The sequence below is a fragment of the Crocodylus porosus genome, unplaced genomic scaffold, assembly GCF_001723895.1.
Source record: "Crocodylus porosus isolate Cpor-Errol unplaced genomic scaffold, CroPor_comp1, whole genome shotgun sequence".
Taxonomy (NCBI): domain Eukaryota; kingdom Metazoa; phylum Chordata; order Crocodylia; family Crocodylidae; genus Crocodylus; species Crocodylus porosus.
In genome coordinates, this window is record NW_017728950.1 from 24,381,224 (window position 1) to 24,400,661 (window position 19,438).

General features: G+C 41.4%; 1 protein-coding gene across 1 annotated transcript in view; it reads right to left on the minus strand.

The window, feature by feature from the left end:
* Positions 1 to 11,830, minus strand: part of NRG1 (neuregulin 1) — a 207,735-nt gene extending 195,905 nt beyond the window's left edge. The window contains exons 1-2 of the mRNA XM_019555275.1: positions 11,655 to 11,830; positions 5,779 to 5,903 (exon numbers count right to left, since the gene is read on the minus strand). Of these exons, the coding sequence (XP_019410820.1) occupies positions 5,779 to 5,903; positions 11,655 to 11,809 (280 nt within the window). The 5' untranslated portion in view covers positions 11,810 to 11,830. The remainder of the gene's footprint in view (positions 1 to 5,778; positions 5,904 to 11,654) is intronic.
* Positions 11,831 to 19,438: the final 7,608 nt, after the last annotated feature.

Here is a 19,438-nt window from a genome sequence, read left to right on the forward strand (position 1 = left end):
AGATAATTTCATCTCCTCCTCTAATCTAATCTCAAACAGATCAATAGATGGGTAGGAAGGGATTTTTCTTCCATGTAAAGTATTGCACAGCTGGCCAAGTGCATCATAGGGTTTTATATTGATTGAGAAGATTTTGATTATGTTTTTATTTGCCTTCCTTTCAGGCATCTACTGTTGACTAACATCAAAAGAAGGATAGGTAATAGATTCAATCGGGATGCAATAAATTTCACACTCCTGCCAACACTGCTGTCAAAGCTGAAATTATGCTAGCTGGAGAAGAATGAAGCACTTTGAGGAAATGATGATTTTAGGTAATATTTTCAAATTGTGATGGACTAAGGTCGAAGTCAATGGAATATGACGAGGGTTCTGTACCTTAAGAAATATGGTCACTAATATATATATATATATATTTATATATGAGAAAGAGAGAGAGATGGAGAATTTGGAAAATAAGTACCGCAAAGCAGCTGAAAACCTTGGCCTTAGTTTACACAAGCCTGGAGATGCCCTTCATTGGAGTTAATAAGTTTCTTAAAAATATGATAAAATTCACAAAACAAACATGCTGCAAAACACCTTTACATGTGAAAAATGACCAAATGACTATGGGGAAAGCAATTAATGTAAAGTGCCAAACCTCAATGTTCTTTATTTATACATCTCCAAAATAACTTCATGCATCTCTGCTGACCTCAATTATAGTCCTTCTAAAGGGTATGCACATGAAAAGGAAAGTGGCAAAATAAGAAGGTAGTTTATATCCTGCAAGCAAATTATTTTAATTAAAAAGTTTAAGAGACCAGAATAGATGTTTTAAGCCATTATGACTGGTAGAAACGCATGTAATTTTTACAATAACCTTATAATTTTACTTTACTTTTTCTATTGTTCTAATTTAATCTATTTATAAAGGCACAAAAGGAGAATGCAGTTTCTTTTCACTAAAAAATAGAAAAATTATATCTAAGAGAAGTCCTATCCAGACAAATATAGTGCACAATCTGGCAGCAGGGAATAACTAGTACAGTGAGAAAACAACCCAAATACAAGCATACTAACTCCAAGCTAGAAAAGTGAATGAGAAAAGCTAAAGACAGAGTGTCTGTAAAAACATAAGGAGTAAACCTAGCATCAATTAAAAATAGCCAAGTACTATAAAAAGAGCTTTTCAAACCCTTCCCGAAAAAAGAACCAGTAATGGATTTCTGGTTGACCTTCTCAAGAACTGAGTTCCATCAGTGAACAAGAAAGAGCATGAGAATTAAGAGAGGCCATATCCCACCCAGCCTTTTCTCTTGGGCAAGGATCCACTGTAAGGGAAGATAGCTCTATCACTTGGATTGAGGTATACCTAGAACACTGGCTTTCTAAACAGCAGGGACAGGTTGCAAAAGGTGGGCTTAACTTGACACATTCGCTTCTGTCCCATAAAACAAGCAAATAGCCCCATTTTTGAGCACTAATTGCCAGGGCAACCAAATTGGGAATATTACAGCAATCTAGATTATAGGAGACAGAATTAAATGGCAGATGTATCAGGCACTTGGAATGTTGTGGATGTTTTCAGATAGATACTCATGTCATGTGTGCCTGGGATATTTTAAACATTTAAGAAAATAAAATACCATGTAAAGCACAGATGCCAGCAGTGAGGCCATATATCTGATAAGTATGTGGTGAATTTCCAGAAAGAGGTGGGATGGATAATAGCTATTCCTGAACACTCAGTGCAGTCTTTGAACACCAAACCATACTCACTCTCTAGCAAAGACCTGAGAACACTTTTCCCAGCTGACAGTCTTCTCCTATGCAGCTGTCAGTATGACTAAGGTAGGGACCCTGACCAAGGGTAACTCCCAAATGCTTGGAAGAAGTGGAAGAATTGGGGTTCCCACCAGGGACTTTGCTTTAAATATTTTTGTGGCACAGCACAATTGGGGTGCTCGCTAGTTAATGTGTGCTGCAGCAGGCATTGGAGGGGAGTAGGGCCAGGCGCACCCATGAGAGTGGCATCTGAGCCTGCAGGGATGGAAGAACCCAGAGCCTCAGGGAGAGGGCAAATAAGTTGAGGCCCCAGAGAAGGGATGAATGTGCTAAGTCCCAGAGTGGGGGCAACTATGCAGAACCCCAGAGATGGGGAGAGTGTGCTGAGGCCCTAGGGAGACAGGGGCAAGTGGGGAAGCCCAGGTAAGCCTTCAGGTGCCTGAGGCTGAGTGAGGCATCATTGAGAGCCACAAGTGGAAGGAGCGAGTCACTAGCCCCACTTAGGAGACCAGTGTGCTGGGTTACCTGGCAAGGGGCCAGGGGCAGAGTTAGCCCAGTGTTTTAATTAATTGCTGGGCCACCATACAGATGAGGGCTGCGGAAGAGGCCCAAAAGGCTGCACCAGGGCTAGCCAAGGAGAGTAGAGACAAGCCTGATGGCCTACATGTTTGCTTGAAGGAGCAGGGCAGAGCGAATGTGGCCCGGTAAGTGGCATAAGTGACAGAGGCCTTCTGAGAGCAGAAGTGGTAGAGGCCCCAGTGAGAGGGGCAGTATGTCCGAGGCCCTGAACAGGGCAGCGTGAGAGAGGCCTAATACTGTGCTGAGTTGGGCCCAGCCTCAGGCCAGAGCATAGCACAACTCACAGAACCACCTGCGAGGCATGGGACATAATAAAGGGGAGGTAGGAGTTGTGCATTTACTGCCCGCGAACAGCAGGGTGCTCAGTGGGCAGCCTCCTGCCTAATGAAAATCCAAATTATTTTACAACAAGGTGCGGCAGGAGAGTAAGGTGGGCGACACGCCCAAAGATAGGCGGGTGCGCCGGCACTGTGACCGGGCCTGGGAGTCTGCCCCGTCACAGTTTTATTTTAAATTAGGCTCTAAGTCCTCATCTATTAAATTTGAGGGGCCCTACAGAAACTAATAGCCTGTGATCACATAATAAAAGACTGTCATAACACATGTGAGGGGACCAAATTAAGGTTGCACATTATACCACCATGGCTACATAGGTAAGGCTATTCTTTATCACTGAATTTACAATATAATAAAAATAATACAGGATTGGGAAACTGAGTCTGTATAAACACAGAGATGCCAGCAGTGAAAATTTTATTCAAGTAGATATTTAAAGCAACGGTTCTCAGTTACTTTTACACATGCTGTTGCTGGCACAAACAAATCAACTCCTAGCCACTGCTGCCTTAGTCTCTATCTGCCATCAACACCCACCAACAGTGAGCAAGTCAGGGATTCAGCCTGAGGCATCAATTCTGCTCAGCCTCCATACATGGATGTCACCCAGTGATACATAGGCTACTATAGATCTCACTAACTTACAACAGAGGGGTGCTAGCAGGCTTCTCCAATGACAGTGGGATACTAAGGTAGAAGAAGGTACAGAGAAGCTAACTATTAATATTTATCCTTATTAATAATGCAAGTTGAAGACCACAGATAAGCATGAGAGCTGAGTAATAGCCCCCCTTCAGGGCTCATTACAGAGTTTGGATCCCAAATCTACCATTAAGCTAGAAAGGGGGAGAGGTCACTGAATACAGAGGAAGAAGGGGTGAGAAGGTCACTGTTACAGTGGTTGTTAATGTTCAATGAATGGGTTCTGCTCTCCAAGACCTTAGGGAACCTTTGCTTTTAAGCCAGCAGATGTTGTCCATGTTGCCCTTAGTTTCAGGTAGAAAATTCCACATTTGGGGGAAAAGGAAAAATATTTCAGCCACATGCTGCACTTTAAACAGCAGCAAGCAGCTGCTCAAAGCAGCTCAGAGGTTTCATTCGTTAGAGAGAGACAGAGTTTAGGAGAAGGCATCAGACAGGCATAATGAATTATTTATCAGTTGAATATCACCTCATAATATCTGATAGGCTTAGATCTATGGTTCCTGTTCAGACCAGACATAAAGCTTAGAAGAGGTCCAAGCTTTATTCCAGTCCAAGGGGATTTGTGTCTAGGCTTTTGTTTTACGTTGTTATATTATACATACAGACACAGAAAAATCAGGCAGACACTACATGTCACACAAATGCACACACCATTGCTTACAGACATGGTAACTGAACATCAAGATCTTGTTTCACTGCAGTAGGAATGCCTTTCTGTCATTCAGAATAGCCAAACTGGAAGTGAAAGGAATGAATTTAAGTCTAGGAATGAGGTCCCACACACATTCCATAATAATTTTACCATTCCTTGTGTAGAAAAGAAATGGGGGATCTCCCCATGTCCATACATGTTGGTATTTATTTTTGTCTCTAGTTTTGCCTTGCATGTGCTCAAGTTCTGACTCAGGCTGCATGGGAAATGATAAACATGTTTCCTGTATAAGTATTTATAAAGCAAGACTTTTTTTTTGTGAGAACCAAACAAGTGTACAAGCTAATCAAAAATCAAAAATGTTCATTGACTTTTGTTTATAAAGTAATTCTGGGAAAAAAACCTCATTACTTGATCTTGTAAATCAGCAACTTGACATATGATTATAACATTATATGCCTAATATAAAACCTTAGTACTAGATTTTTGTTTTCAGTATTCTTTAGCTAATGCATATTAACACAGCATACCAATATTCTATATGAACGTACATTAAATAATTACTGTACACAACTGTACACTAACCAAAAAGCCTAATGAGTTATAATGAAGACAGCAAAGATTAGTTTCATTTTCTAGTTACCCTGCCACATACCTACTGTTTCAGAGCACAACGTGGAACAAATATGCATTCTTAAAGCCTAGTTCCTATTGCAATGACAACTTCAAACACTTCATTTTTCTCACAAAGTTGTTTTTATTGCTGCAATTTGTTCGCTTCTTACAATAGACAGTCTATCTGAAAGTGAACATGTTCATTAGCAAATACCACATTCAACAAACAGACTTCAATGTGCAATGTGTCCACATATTCATAACCAAAGAAAGTAGTACTAAAAGGTTTCTATACAGTGAAAGAACCAACTGAATTCTGCCAGAAACATTTGTAGCTAGTCCTAAAAATAAAGCAAGAAGTAGCGTTGAAAAATCTAGTACTTTTACTTTCAAACTACTTTCAATAAGGTTTTTTGCTTCCTGAAATCCACTATTCCTCAAACAAATCTACATTCAGGTACTGCAGTGTAGATTTGTTTGAGGAATAGTAGGTTTCAGGAAGCAAAGAATATATATAATTTCCAAATGTTGATCATGCAACTTGCATTGTATAATTTGCTTAATATGGCAGTGATCAGGACAACTGAAGCATGTCTGAAAGGAGAGCGGATCAAATTTGTAGCCATACCAATATTACCTATATAAGACCAAGGGATAGGGCTTGTGGGGAGGAGGAACATGGCTACAGTACTGGACTGGGACTATTTGGATCCAATTGCCAGCACTACCACATACTTACTATGTCAATAATTAATCTTTCAGTGCCATGGTTACCCATTTGTATACATGGGACTAATGCCTATTGGTAGTGGTACTGGGCCTGTGCCTCATTATATGTTTCTACATCACCTGGCACACTGGGGCCCTGAATGCTGTCCAGACCTCTGCATGTTAACTTTGTAAAATTCTCAGTTTGTGCAGTAATGGCCAATTGCACTAAAATATGTTATAGCTATGTCAAAACTAATTTATTTGAATATATTTTTACTATCACCACTTTAGCACTTTCATCTCTGTTTTCCTTTCAAAGCTCTCATTCCCTGCAAGCCCTTTTGTCCCGATGGCCATTTTAATGCAAGACCTTTCTCAAAACAACAGTCAAATAAATATGCATCTCATACCATTGGTGTCTGTGATGATAATGGTGGCTTTGGTGCTGTCATTCCCTAATTTGCTGCTCACTCTGCACGTGTACTCCCCAGCATCATCCAACGTTGCTCTGTAAATGTGAAGTTCTGAGTACTTCCTGTAGAATCAGAAATGACACATAATGCATCCTCTATCCGAATAATAAATCACAGCATTACGTAATACATTTTTTCCCCAATGAAGACATCCATCTTTTATTCTGTGACTCTACCAGGTTAATTAACAAAGACTAAAGGTGTGGAAGAAAGTAAAATCCCTTCCTTACAGGCTGTTGAAGATGAGACACATTCATGAAGTGAAACAAAACCATTTATTTATATTTTCCTGCTAAAAAGAAGTCTGTGCTGTTAATGGAAATATTTAAAAAAACCTTTTGTGTTCAAGATATTGAAACATCAACTACTCAGAGACTATGAAAACAGATTACAGCATTATCCTTTAAGAGTGTCATGTTGCTAGTCGCAGAATTCTGATCAAGTATTGTAGTTTCTAACGTCTGACTACATAATCATGAGATAAGAACAAGTCACACTCTCAGACAACCTCTGCAACCCTTCTAGTAAATCACTGTTCAACATGAACCAAAAATTACAGGCAGCAGCAGAACAATTTGCATAAAGCTACATACATACTGTTCCCCATGAGGGACATGTAATTTAATCCATCTCCAAGACGTTAAGATTAAATTTTAAAATGCAGAGTTTTTCCCTGTCTGGTAATTTGGTGGGAGCACGCTCTAATGTCTTCTGGTTGGACCCCAGCTGCATAGGACATGTTGCCTGGTCCTGAGAAACGACAAGGAATTGGGTCCTGTGATAGCTGAGATTACTACTGCCTAACTCATCATTAGAATAGCTGCTCACAAGGGATACTGGCATGATAGTCCTGTATAATAATGTTCTTTATTCAGTCACAGAACAAGAACAACACAGGTAAAATACACACAGGTTTTCTAACCATTCCTTGCCAGGCTGCCACACCCCTTTCATCTGGGGGACCATCCTGAGGAACAAGGTCTCTGAGCTCTTAACTAAAAGACCAGCACAGTTTGTAGTTAATGCCAAGTGAAGTGGTGGTTTTTACACTGGCAGGGTCACTGCAGAACCAAGACTCAAGGCACTGAACAATGGGAACCAAATAGTAATGACTTTTGGCCTGGCTTTAGATTTAGAGTGATGTTGGCAAATAACAGGTGAAAGACTCTAGCTACTCTGCTCGTATTATCATAGTTATTCAGTGCTTTTTTGGGTCATACTGGTCCCTTTGACAGGGCCTAGAAACTTCACAGGTAAATACCAGCTGCTGGAAGGCAGCTCAAGGATTCCTATTTCCATACAAAGGTACCCTTGCCTGGAGGTATCCATGGTTTAGCAAAAAAGCATGCTTTGCCAGATATGTTTGGGAGTTCGACCAAAGTTACTTAAAAGAGAAGGAACCGTAGGCAAGCTGGACACTACTGTAGGGAAGGGAGACTGATACAAGGGCTGACAGCTTAGCTGAGGTAAATCAAAATATTGATTAGATGGACCATTGCTGGTTCTTGTGATGAAGCCAAGAAATGGACCTATATAGTCATTGATTCCTCCTTTCTGGTGGGAGTTCACACAGTATGTAGATAGTGGCTCTGAGGGGCTGAGGGGTAGGAAAGAAAGGGGAAGCGAGAACACAAAACTGACAAAAGCGGACAGGCACTGCAAAGGTACAGTACTTTGGGGTCACAGTAGGACCCAGCTACTTCACAGGACTGCGTTCCTGACATCCATATGTAGGACCACCAAGCTGGCTTGAGCTATCTGCTGCAGTTTTTATTTCAAAAGGCACTGCTTCTCCAATCAGCTGCAGGATTGCTTACAAAATCCAGCTGATTAGGAAAGCAGCATCTTGTGATGTAAAAACTGCAGCAAACAACTCAGCAGTTCATTCCAAGTCAGAAACCTGCACAAAGTGGACTGCCTACCACTTGGACATGAATGATGCAGGCCTATGTAGCTTTGTAAAAACTAGAACTCAAAAGATCCCCTTCACACATCCACCACAGCGTCAACTCTAATGTTTGCACATATTTCCACTTCCAGGTACATTTTCTTTTCTCTGTATCAATAAGAACAATCAGAGAGGCCCTTGTAGCAGAAAAGAACAAACTCTCAGCACTTCAGGTTTAATTCTTATAACTTTTAAGTGATAATAACTTCCAGCAGAAAAAATAATTGAATTAAAAAAACCTGTAATTCCATCATTAGAAAAAGAAAAAGAAAAGAAGAAAGCAGGGACATGGGGGAAAAAAGCCAAATTACCTGCGAAATTTTAATATGCCTGGTATTTCCCTATTTTTCTTAGGTATAAAATCCAGAGTAATAGTTTCCAAGTATAAGAAAGGAAATATTCATAGCATCAGTGGAATTATAGGTACTTACTAGGACCAAATTCAAACTTTTGATAGCAGACCACAGCTCATTAATAGTTTAAATGAAACAGCATCCAAAAAAATACCGATCTTGTATGCATACTCAAAAAAGGGAAAAATATTTTGTGTTAAAATACTGTGCATCAAAGCTCAGCTTATTTAAGTGCTTCAATTCACCATGGCAGATGGTTCTTTGCCTGGCATTTTTTGCCCAGCATCTAGGTATCTGTGACACGTAAGAAAAGCAAACAACAGAGTCTGAAATACTGAGGTGCTGCTACGTGGGGTCCTCCAGTGGTTTTGCTGCAGGGGAAGTAGTAACAGTAACTACACCTAGAAATTTCTTTTCCTGAGAGTGGCTTAGGCAGCTGAGCCCAACCCAAAATCATAAATAAATAAATAAAAATGTTCTCAATGGCTTTGAAATACACTGAAAGAAATTAAATGTTGCAATTAGAAGTGGGAAGAAGCAGGAATAATTTACTAGCAGGTGAAGAGACATGGTTCAGTGCCAAATATTTCTGGGCAGCACTAACTGGTACGCTCACTGAAAGCAAGGCAACCAAGGAGTCTTTCCTATTACTCAGCCTGCTGGCCTTCAAACAAGCTTGAGACAGAGGCCATTCCGGCTCATTTCAAAGAGCTATTTCTGATGAAACAAGATATTCAAAATGTTCATTTGAGGTTCTTCTCCAATTATGCAAAGGCGAAAAGTATCACATCCTGAACCCTTTAAAATGAACTGACAGGCCAAGATAATGCTTTGCATCTGTGGCACTTAAACAGATATCATTAACTAATCATATGTATCTGGAACTATCATAACCACTCAGTACCAGACTGTGTATTCATTTCTTCCATGCCACACATGTTGGCACTGGTATCTAATCTGTGATCTGCTGGTCATACTCATTTTTGCCATTTTAAGGGCAGACACAAAGCTGATGCTAACATTTCTATTTAATAGCTAACTGGAGAGCATATATCTACATGGGACTGGCAGCTTCATCATTTTACTGAGTGAAAAAATAAATCCAGTCCAACGTCTCTTCTACCTCATGCATCTATCCCAGAAATGAGGCTGTCAGGTCAGAGTTGGGTGATAGTGCTTCAAGTTGCTACTCCTGAGCACGCTGGAAACCCAAGTCCTGAGTGCAATGCCAGAGGCACCACTCCCACAGCATTATCACCATCTGATTTCTGCAGTTGATGCTTGTGGGAGAGGGTGTGGGATGGGTGAGGCTTATTTCTCAGGAGGATGAGCTGTCTACCACCCCCATTCTACCCCACAGATTGTTTTACATTTTCTTTAAAAAAGTTTCTGAAATCTCACACCTGTGGGAGAAATTTCCTTCTGGTAGTGACTTAGTGTTTTCTGTTCTGTAGTCTGGCAAGGAGCTGGCCTGTTAAATTTGAAATTACTAACAGTCACTTTTGTCTGTTGCATACTGCTTTCAAACTTAATAAGGCATTATTAATATGTAGAAAGTGTTCTTCTGAACTGTCTGGATTGATGAAACCAATAAGATTATGCTACGGTGAATGCTGATGATGCTCCTCTATTTCATCTGCTGTAGCAATATAATGTACTATTTAAGTAGCTATTTGCCCTTTAAAAAAGATATTACAGTAATTCAAGACAGCTTACTGACCTTTTAGTTCACATTTCCATACTTCATAATTTAAAAAATTCCATATTAAAACTGACAAACAATATAGCAGCATATGAATGACACAAATATTTGCCTAATGTATTGTCTTATATTATGAAATCACACAAAATAAAAATATCAACCACTAGTATTCGTTTAGCTTGAGCTAGGAGATTTCTCATTTTCCTTCATTAATCTAATATGCATATATAATATACCCATCTTTTCATGCGTGCTTCTGCACTGTTATTTTTCTGCTTTTTTACTTGGCTTTCCAATATGGGTCTAACCTATGTACATTTATAATGCAAACAATAAACATACAAACAAATTTCAGCTGAGCCATTAGTTCAGCCAAGCCTTTCACAATCTTCCATCAAAAGAACACAAATCTTAGGCTGCTCCCATGTGCTCTACTTTAGACACATGCAAAAGACCATGTGTCAGGAAGGATCACGTGTCAACTACTCCACTGTAGCTGCCTGTGTGTATGCTCTTACCCCACAGAAAGTGGAAGCTAACACATGGAAAATTAGATTTCAATGAGTGTGGGGAAAGCTATCATAGGTTAGCTTTCATTTACCATGGGATAAAAGCATGCATACAAGCAGTTACTGCAGAGCAAATGTTCAGTAAAGCAGTAGCCTTTATCCCACAATAAGTCGTTCACAAGTATATACCCTCTCCTAGAAAATGTCAAGTCTGGGATGTGAAACAGTAGAAGTGTGAAATCTGGAAAACTTTCATAGGTTGGGAAAACATTTTCCACCCAGCAAAAATAGATGCTCTGCTTTATTCGTGGTTACAACATCTCTTTGACAGAGTTTACTATCCAGGACAGTTACTGGTCCTCTTTTGGGTCGAGAAGGTGAGACAAGACAAAAAGTATGGTGACACATTTCTGAAGATAGTATGGCAGAAATTCTGGCCTTTATCCCTCCCTCAGGAGAACACGCTAAAAAAAGTAGTTATTATTTATACAATGTAAATACCCATCTCCACATCTGATGCTGTAAAGTAAATGGAATTTTTGTCTCAGATCAAGATAGCTTATGTGCATATTTTAATGACTCCCTTCTACAGAAGAGAGACAGACAATGTAGCAAATGGCACTTTTAAGCCTAAACATCATTGTGAAGACAGAATGTCAGAGCTGTTCCCTATGCATCAGAGGATAGATTATTACTTATCTTCACTACCAGAAAAAATTCTTTCCTTGCTGCTTGGTGGCAACCACCCCTTACGAGCATTTCCATCCAGGCAGAAGCATGGTTTTTCCAGGTGTCCCTATTCATCTGATATTAACCAGACTAAGACACTCTCCTGTAAGGTTCTGAGTGCCTCCAGTAAAGGTCATGAATACTTAAACCACTCAGAACTATGCAGAAGGTGGGTGGCTCCTCCCAGGACTGCATCCCTAGACAATGAAAGTTGCAAATCCCTGAAGACAGGTTAAAAGATGGCTGAAAACAAGCATGAACCATGTTCACTTATGCCAGAAGTCTAAAATGGTCTGTGCCCAAGATTTACAAATTAAAACAAAGACTGCCAATAATAACAGGAATAGAAAACATAGTATTATTTATGAGATAAATACGAGACTTAGATATTGTTGTAATAAAAGAAAAAAGTTCCAGTGAAAATAAAGTGATAACTGCCATTCATTCTCTCTTTCCATATTTTATGACACTTGGTTGCATGTGTTGAGATTATTAATATCTCGGTGCTTGTAGTCTGGTAAATAATTCCACTTCCTTTCTCACAGCCCAGTTTGCAAAACAATTGTACTTACTTTTGTTTTTTGGGGATCTTGATATTTTCTGGTCTGTTTTTTTTGGTTATTTCTTTTCCATTCTTTAACCACTTGAATCTGAGTGCAGGATAATCGGAACTGGCTTCACACCTGAGCACTAGTGTCTGACCCACAGTAGACTCTTGGTTCTTCATCTCCTTCAACTTGGGAGGTGCAGCTAAAAAAATAAAAGAAGGTACTGATGAATAGTCTGCCCTTCAAAGGGAAAATAATCTGAACTATAAATCTAAATTCAAATAAAAACAAAAAGCCAGGGAGAATCATTTGCATGGATAAGACATATAGTACAGAAAAAAGAGTAGATATGAACTGTTGTATTGTTACATTTTTTCTAGAAGACAATAAGAATACTTTCACTAGCTCAGCCTTTTTTGGAGTTCTCCCATGTTCCACAATCCAAAGGCACAAAAAGGGCAACCTGCAGAAAACAAAGGTAACCACAGAAAAACTAAAATGCTACTCTGATATTGAATGTGGAGCCTACAAATACCAAGAGCTGCAGCTAAGTAATAACCATGAGCATCTGCAAAGCAAGGTTGTATGCTGGGCTCTATAATCTACATGAGCCAGAGCAAGGGCAATATAAGCAGCGGCATAAAGTGTTTTCTATCATGTCTTATGCTATGGCAATCCAAAGACTCCTGTCATGACAGAAAGCTCAAAGATGTAATTCAAACACAGCAACTTCCCAAACCAGAGGGGGAGGGGTGGAGTGGGGGAGACAATCAATGCAGCCTACAATATACACAACCCAAGACTCAACTCACCTCTCTCCTTTCCCCAAGACCTGAGGAAAGATATGGGCTCTGATGGCCAGAAGATGAAAGAATGAAATGTATTTTGCACCAAGGTAAGAAGACTGCACTGCAGCATCTCAGACACACCATGGAAAATGCCCTAATGGCAGCTCCCCTGCCTGTTAAACAGAGTGTACCCAAGCAGAAATGTTTCCACTGATCACAAAAATATGTCCATTATATAGAGCAATGTTTCTTTATAGATTGGTCCCAAATGGTTAAGGGCTTCATAAGCCAAAAGTAGCACCTTATGCTCTACCTGGAAGCCCACAGACTGGAAGTGCAGAGAAGATGCATGTATTCTTTCCTCAAGGATAGGGACAAACATTATACCAGAGGCAGACAAAATATGGCCCATGGGCCATATTTGGCCCATCAGGCCATTCTATCTAGCCTGGGGGCCCCTTAAATGATATTTTCTGCTCCTGGCTGCCAGTCAAAGATGACAGGAAACAGGGGCAGTAGGACCCAGGGAAAGCCAGCAGGACTCAGCAGCAAGGACAGCCTGGCTGCACCCCTCTCCCAGCTCCCTCCCACCCCCACCTTCCCTAACTGGAGGCCTCTGCCTGCCGCAGCTTTCACTGCTTCCCTGCATGCCAGCCTGCTGTTCCAGCACCATGTGGCTCCTGGCTGCATCACAGGACCATGGGAGCATGGGGCCTGTGCCGGTACTGTGGGGCTAGGAGCGGGAAGATGTGTGTGCGCATGTCCCTGCAATGAGGGATGGGGAGAGAGAGACAGAAAGAGTAATGAGGGAGGGGGAGACTGTGTGTGTGTACAACAAGAGGGAGGGATGGAGGGAGAGAGAGAAAGAGTGTGTATGTGTGCGCGCGTGCATGTGTGTGCACGTGCATGTGTGTATGTGTGTAGTGAGGGAGGAACAGAGAACATGTGTGTGTGTGCGTATATGTGCGCACACGCATATACAGTGAGAGAGGGAGGGAGAGGGAGAGTGTGTGTGTGTTCAGATGGTGAGCCCCACATGTGCACCCCACCATACACATGTATCCACCCCTACTTGCGCTGCCATACAAGCAGACCCCCACACCCATACCCCCTCACACACTCCAGCCACCCTTTCCCCCACAAACCCCATACGGACTCCCCCCACATATCCACACACCCACATGCTCCCTCACCCCATACTCACACCCCTAACACCCTCCCCCACACTGCACATACCCACACACCAATAGCCCCCCACAAACTTATACCCACGCCCCCATGCCCTCCACCTCCCACAACATACAAGAGTAAGACTTCATTTGAAGTTATTGTGTAATCAGCTTTTGTACACTACACAAACACATGTTAATCAGGACAAAAATATTTTTTTAAATCGAATTAATGTTGTAGATGTTTGCATTTTAGAATACAATTTGGTATTTTTCTGGTTCTGAGATGACAAAACCCCTTGCTGAAAGGAGTACTTCCTGGGGTAAGGGAAGGGACTTCTAGTGGCAAAGGTCAGGGGTTAGGGAGTGGGACTGCTGATCCCAAGATGACAACCAGGGGGCGGGCTGGGGCTACCAATGCCAAAACTCGGTAAGTGGCCCTTTGCCCAAAATAATTGCCTGCCCCTGATCTTGCACCATCACTCACAGAGGTTTCATATAACTTATCTGCATGGAGCCTCAACACATTGAAACCACATATCTAGATAGTAAGTGGCCAGTGCCTAGTGGCTTCCATAGAGAATAGTAGGGCTGCTTTTGAAAATCTGGCCATTACAGCATGCAGTTAGGTACTGTAACTGAGTATGAATCATTTGAAAATCTGATCTTGGTTATGTCTATTGAAGTCTTTAGAAAATGTGCCTTGTGGTTTATAAATGTGAGTTTGGACTATAAGGTGTATATGATGTGGTAAATATTTTGGAAGTAATGTCATATGTCTTTAGTGACTCTTTTTTTCCCTTTTTTCTTTTTTTCCCTTTTTATCCTGAGTGAAAGTATAGAAGACAGCAAACTCTACTGAGGGAACTGACAAATGTTTTTGTGTCTTCCCTTTCCTAACATAAATGGCAATAACAGTTTTGCACATCAAGTTATACAACACATGTGCATGCTGGCAAGAATGCCTAATGCATCCATCTTAAAAGACTTTGTACCTCCTCTCAAAACAAAACCTTTGTGGATTTCGGCTGAGGGCATGCTGCTGTGTGGCAATATTTTCCAGGTTTCCTATTTAATTTGTTCACTGTTGAGTTTCCATGCAGATTAGCCATACAATCCAGACACTGATGGAGATGAGATAACTATGCAGGGCCAAAACCCTGCAAAGTCCCGGAATTAGCTATTTATCTCAGCTTATACCTGATCAACGTATTTTTGCAGAGTAAATGTGGAGAAATCTGTCCTTGAAACTACTATACATGGGTTCTTCAGTACATTTCTGCAGATAGCATAACTTAATGAAAAACTATAGATACTCAGATTTCATAAAAAAAGCTTTAACATCTTGTTTGCTACTGGTTGTTAAACATGTTAATAGCTCTTCAGCAGTGTGTGGTCTTCTGCTGACAGTGATTTTCTTAGGGCTTTTTTTTTTTTATTGGCAAGACTTGTCACAATGTGATATCTCTCTTGTTGTTCTTAGGGCTGTGTGAAGCTTCGGTCCCCGATTCAATTCAGCAGAGATTCGGCCCAATTAGGTGGCCGAATCTTCCAATCTGAATCAAATCGGGAAAACTTTTAAACTTTCCGAATCGAATCAGAACCTTCTAAATCAATTCAGAGAGATTTGGAAAGATTCAATGATTTGGACATAGACACAGCTTTAAATGTTTTCTCTACATACCTCAAGGTACCAGGCGGCTCGTGAATGCTGAAATGCTGGGGCAGATGGAGCATCCCACAGGAACGTGGGTGGCTCCCAGTGTGCTCAGCAGCAGACCCAGAAGTGGACCAGAAGCACTCCTGGTCCACTTCCAGGTCCTCTGGGAAGCACTGTGGGGGCCCCCTCACCACCACACTGGCTCAGCGACTGGTGCCTCCCAGATCTGGGGGGGCACCTGGGATCCCCCTGCAGCTGATCACTGAGCCAGAGGGGAACTAAGGTCCCCCCCACCCAATCCCCAGTGGACCCAGAATTGGACCAGAAGTACTTCTGGGTTTGCTGCTGAGCATGCAGGGGGGCCCCGCATGCTCCTGTGGGACACTCCATCTGCCCCACCATTGCAGCATTCATGAGCTGCACCTGGTACTTCGAGGTATGTAGAAAAAACATTTAAAGCTGTGTCTATGGCCAAATCGCTGATTCTCTAAATCAGCATCGAATCTTCAGATTCAAATTCAGCTGAATTCAAATCAGGGACAGTGATCCAAATCAACAAATCGAATCACTGTCCCCGATTCAGGCCGAATCCAAATCCAAACGGAATAAGGCCCATTTTGCACACCTCTAGTTGTTATTTCCCACTCTGCTGTTTTTGTGAAGTTTGTTATGTCAGGGAAGTTCTTCAGGTCACTCAGAATGGTCATTGACAAGGAGTCATAAAAAGATGAGAACTGAACTCAGGGTGCCTTTCAACATGCCTAATTCAATTCTAAAAAAAAAAAAAAAAAAAAAAAAAAAATGCATGAGGCTTCCTAACGCTTCAGTGTATTTTCAGACTAAAGAATGTATGCAAGCATTTCTTCTCAGTGTCAAAAACTTTCAGTCACCAGCAATTCTTTACTAGTCACTAGTTTTTTCAGAGCCTACAAAGGGGTTTCACATTCCTGTACTTATTTATTATACAACTTCAGTAACCAACTTTATACTTAGCATTTGGCAAATTCTTCTGACCACAACAATGATGCTAGTTGACTTACACAACAGCAAATGAAACAGAGCCATGTTGGCATGAGCTCCCTTCAGAGCAAGGGAAGAGAGGGGGAGGGGAGAAATGAAAATTGACTAGAGTTGGCAGGGAAAGAAATCATATTTTCAAGCTTTGAAGAGCAATAGGCAGTGAAATATAAGTATTAAAAATAATAGTGTCTCATTAAAAGTCCTTTACCTCCCAAACAGATTTATGTCCTGCACCAAATCCAGAGAAATAGGGAAGGGGTGTGTTACAAAATGCAATTACAACCTGTGCAGCTGTAGTTCTGTCTGATCAAAAAAATAAAAAAGCAATTATCTGTTCTGATTTATCAGTGAGTTGGCTCTCATATGCCTGACAGGTCTGTGATTAACTTTTGCAAAAGTGTAGATGAAGGGAAACAAACATACTGTAAATGAAAAAGATGCACTATTTTCTGTCATGTCTGCATGGACATCTTACTGCTTTCCTCGGAGGCACCAAATGCTTAGACAATGAGAGTCGGGTATCTTGCAATTGATATGTTTTTAAGTTTCCTGGTAACTCCTGAATTATGGCAAGAGTAGAGTATATTAATTTAACACTTTTTTCATTGACAGTTCTGAAGGGGGGAGAAAAATTCTGCAAGTCAATTTGTATAGAGAAGACTGAATTAAAATAAAATCAAGTAATAATATGGCATGTACTATTCATTTTCTTTTGTTTTACTAAGAAGTTGACAGTTCAATGAATAGTCAATGGAAATTCTAAGCCAAAAAATAAAATTGGGAATGTAAAGTGAGGTTCTTCCACTGATTAAAATAGCCTTTCTACATGCTTATGGAATAGGAAAATTGCAAGTAAATAAACTTAACGGGGAAAAAAGTATTGAGATAAGTAATTAAGGAAATAGTTTTACCTTATTAATAAAAATCAGTGTTAAAATTTTAACTCGTTATTTCTGCCTTATACAATTTAGGATCTATTAGGGTACGAATAGATGTCATCCTTATGACACCATAAAAATGTTTATGGCTGCACAAGTTACAAGAAACAGACACTGTAGCCCATGACCATGCTCCAAGTGTGCAGACATGCTGCTGCAACCAAGGGTAGTCACGATTTGTAACCCCTTAAATGGGAGGACACATTTTTGCTTATTGCATGCCATGAGAATTCCCCTGCAGACATGCACCCTGGGAATCTCCCAGCAAGAGATTCTTGCAGCGCATGTGTCAGGCTGATGCCCAGCTGCCGGCCCTTGGCACATGCTAAGCACACGTATTCAAGCAGAGGATCCTCTGTGGGGGTCCCCCACTTGAAGACGCATGCTCTGAATTGGGGTGTGGTATCCAGAGCCATCATCTCGCAGAACTGGACCACCAACACCCCAGGAGCAGTAAGGGTACAATCCTGCAGGGCCAGGGCCCAACATCTACAGATGCCAGTGAGGCAAATCATCTGTGCCAGGGTGCATCACAGCACAGTTGATTCCACTCCAAAGTCTTAGTGCTGCAGATCTTGAATGATTTTGTAAATGTCTTGCGAGTCAGAATTAAGGTTACCCTGTTCTCTCTAGAATTCTTTCTGGTTAGAATAGCAAGCAGGAGTATTTGGGGTCAATTTTTGAATACCAGAACATGACCTAAAAATTTCAAAAGGCAGCCACACTGGTGAAAGCTCCAGTCCTGGCCCAACTTTCCCTATTCCATGAGTGCCAAAGTTTGCTTTTCACAAGATTATCAAGGAAACTTGCCAAAATCTTGATGGAAGCATCTAATCCATGTAAAATAGAAAAGAATATAGCAGTCTTCATTTTTTGAAATCAGACAGCCATGTTGGCTTGTTGTTTCATTACTCAATGTTACAGTTAGTCGGTAGGCAAAGTTACAATTTAAACCACTACAAGGATTTGGAAATAGAAACTAGTGCAAAAGAGAATTGACACACTTGGACTAGGGATAGGCATTAAAAAAGCCCAAGCCTGAATTGATTCAATCTTCACAGGTTAGTCTAACCTGGCTAGACTTAATCAGTTTGTAACTGTACAGACATCCCGGACATGCAGACACATGCCTGCAGTGGCTCAGGCTAGAAACTGGGGAGCGCTAGAGCAGCCATCCCTGCCCTTCCACAGATCTGAGCTGAGAGCATGGTGTGGCCAAGCCCTGGCAGAATGTTTTGATTAGGGAGGGGTCCTCCCACCTCCTGACCTGCCCAGTAGGAAATTGATAACAGTGTTTATCATCCCTAAATCAATGTTTATCACACCATTAAGAAAACAACAGAGGGACATTACCAGCTACATGTTGATTCTGCCTTTGTTCCATCTACCACAGCATGGACCTTAGCCCGCATGTCGTCTGCTAGCTAATGCTGAGAGGTCTGTGTAAGGCAGAGGGGATGGAGAGAGAGGGCAGGGGGAAGCCAGGGAGAGGCCTGCAGTTTCTGCTGAGCTACAGCCAAGGAGCAGAGGGGAGGGGCCAGCTCTGCTGTGAAACAGAGAGCCCTGCGCAGCCCAGAGAGCATGCTGGGATTCTGGAGGAGTCTGGCTGAACTTAAATGAGCAAGGGGTCTGGGACAGTCATTGCATAAACTGGTTTGACCCAAATCAGTTAAGTGTGATACTACATTCAACCAGGTTTATCTCAAACTAGTTTCAGCCATTTTCAAACTAGCTTATGTGCAATGAACATATGTTTTGTTACAGGTTTAACTAGTTTCTGATCACTTAAACTGGTTTATGTGTAATGCAGGGGCGGGGAATTATTTTGGGCAGAGGGCCGCTTACCGAGTTTTGGTAAGCTGTCGAGGGCTGCAACAGTAGCCCTACCCCTTGACAGGTGCCCCACCCCTTGGTTGGCATCTTGTGATGAAGTCCCACTCCCTAACTCTCGACCTTTGCCACCAGAAGTCCCTCCACTTGCTCCCAGAAGTACTCCTTTCAGCAAGGGGTTTTGCCATCCCAGAACCAGAAAAATACCAATTATATTCTAAAAATTAAACATCTACAATATTCATTCATTTGATTTCAAAAAATATTTTTGTCCTGATTTACATGTGCTTGTGTAGTGTACATAGTGGTGACTGCACAATAATTTCAAATGAAGTCTTATACTTGTACATTGTGGTGGGGTGGGGGGCATGGGGGAGTAGGTACAGGTTTATGGGGGGGCTGT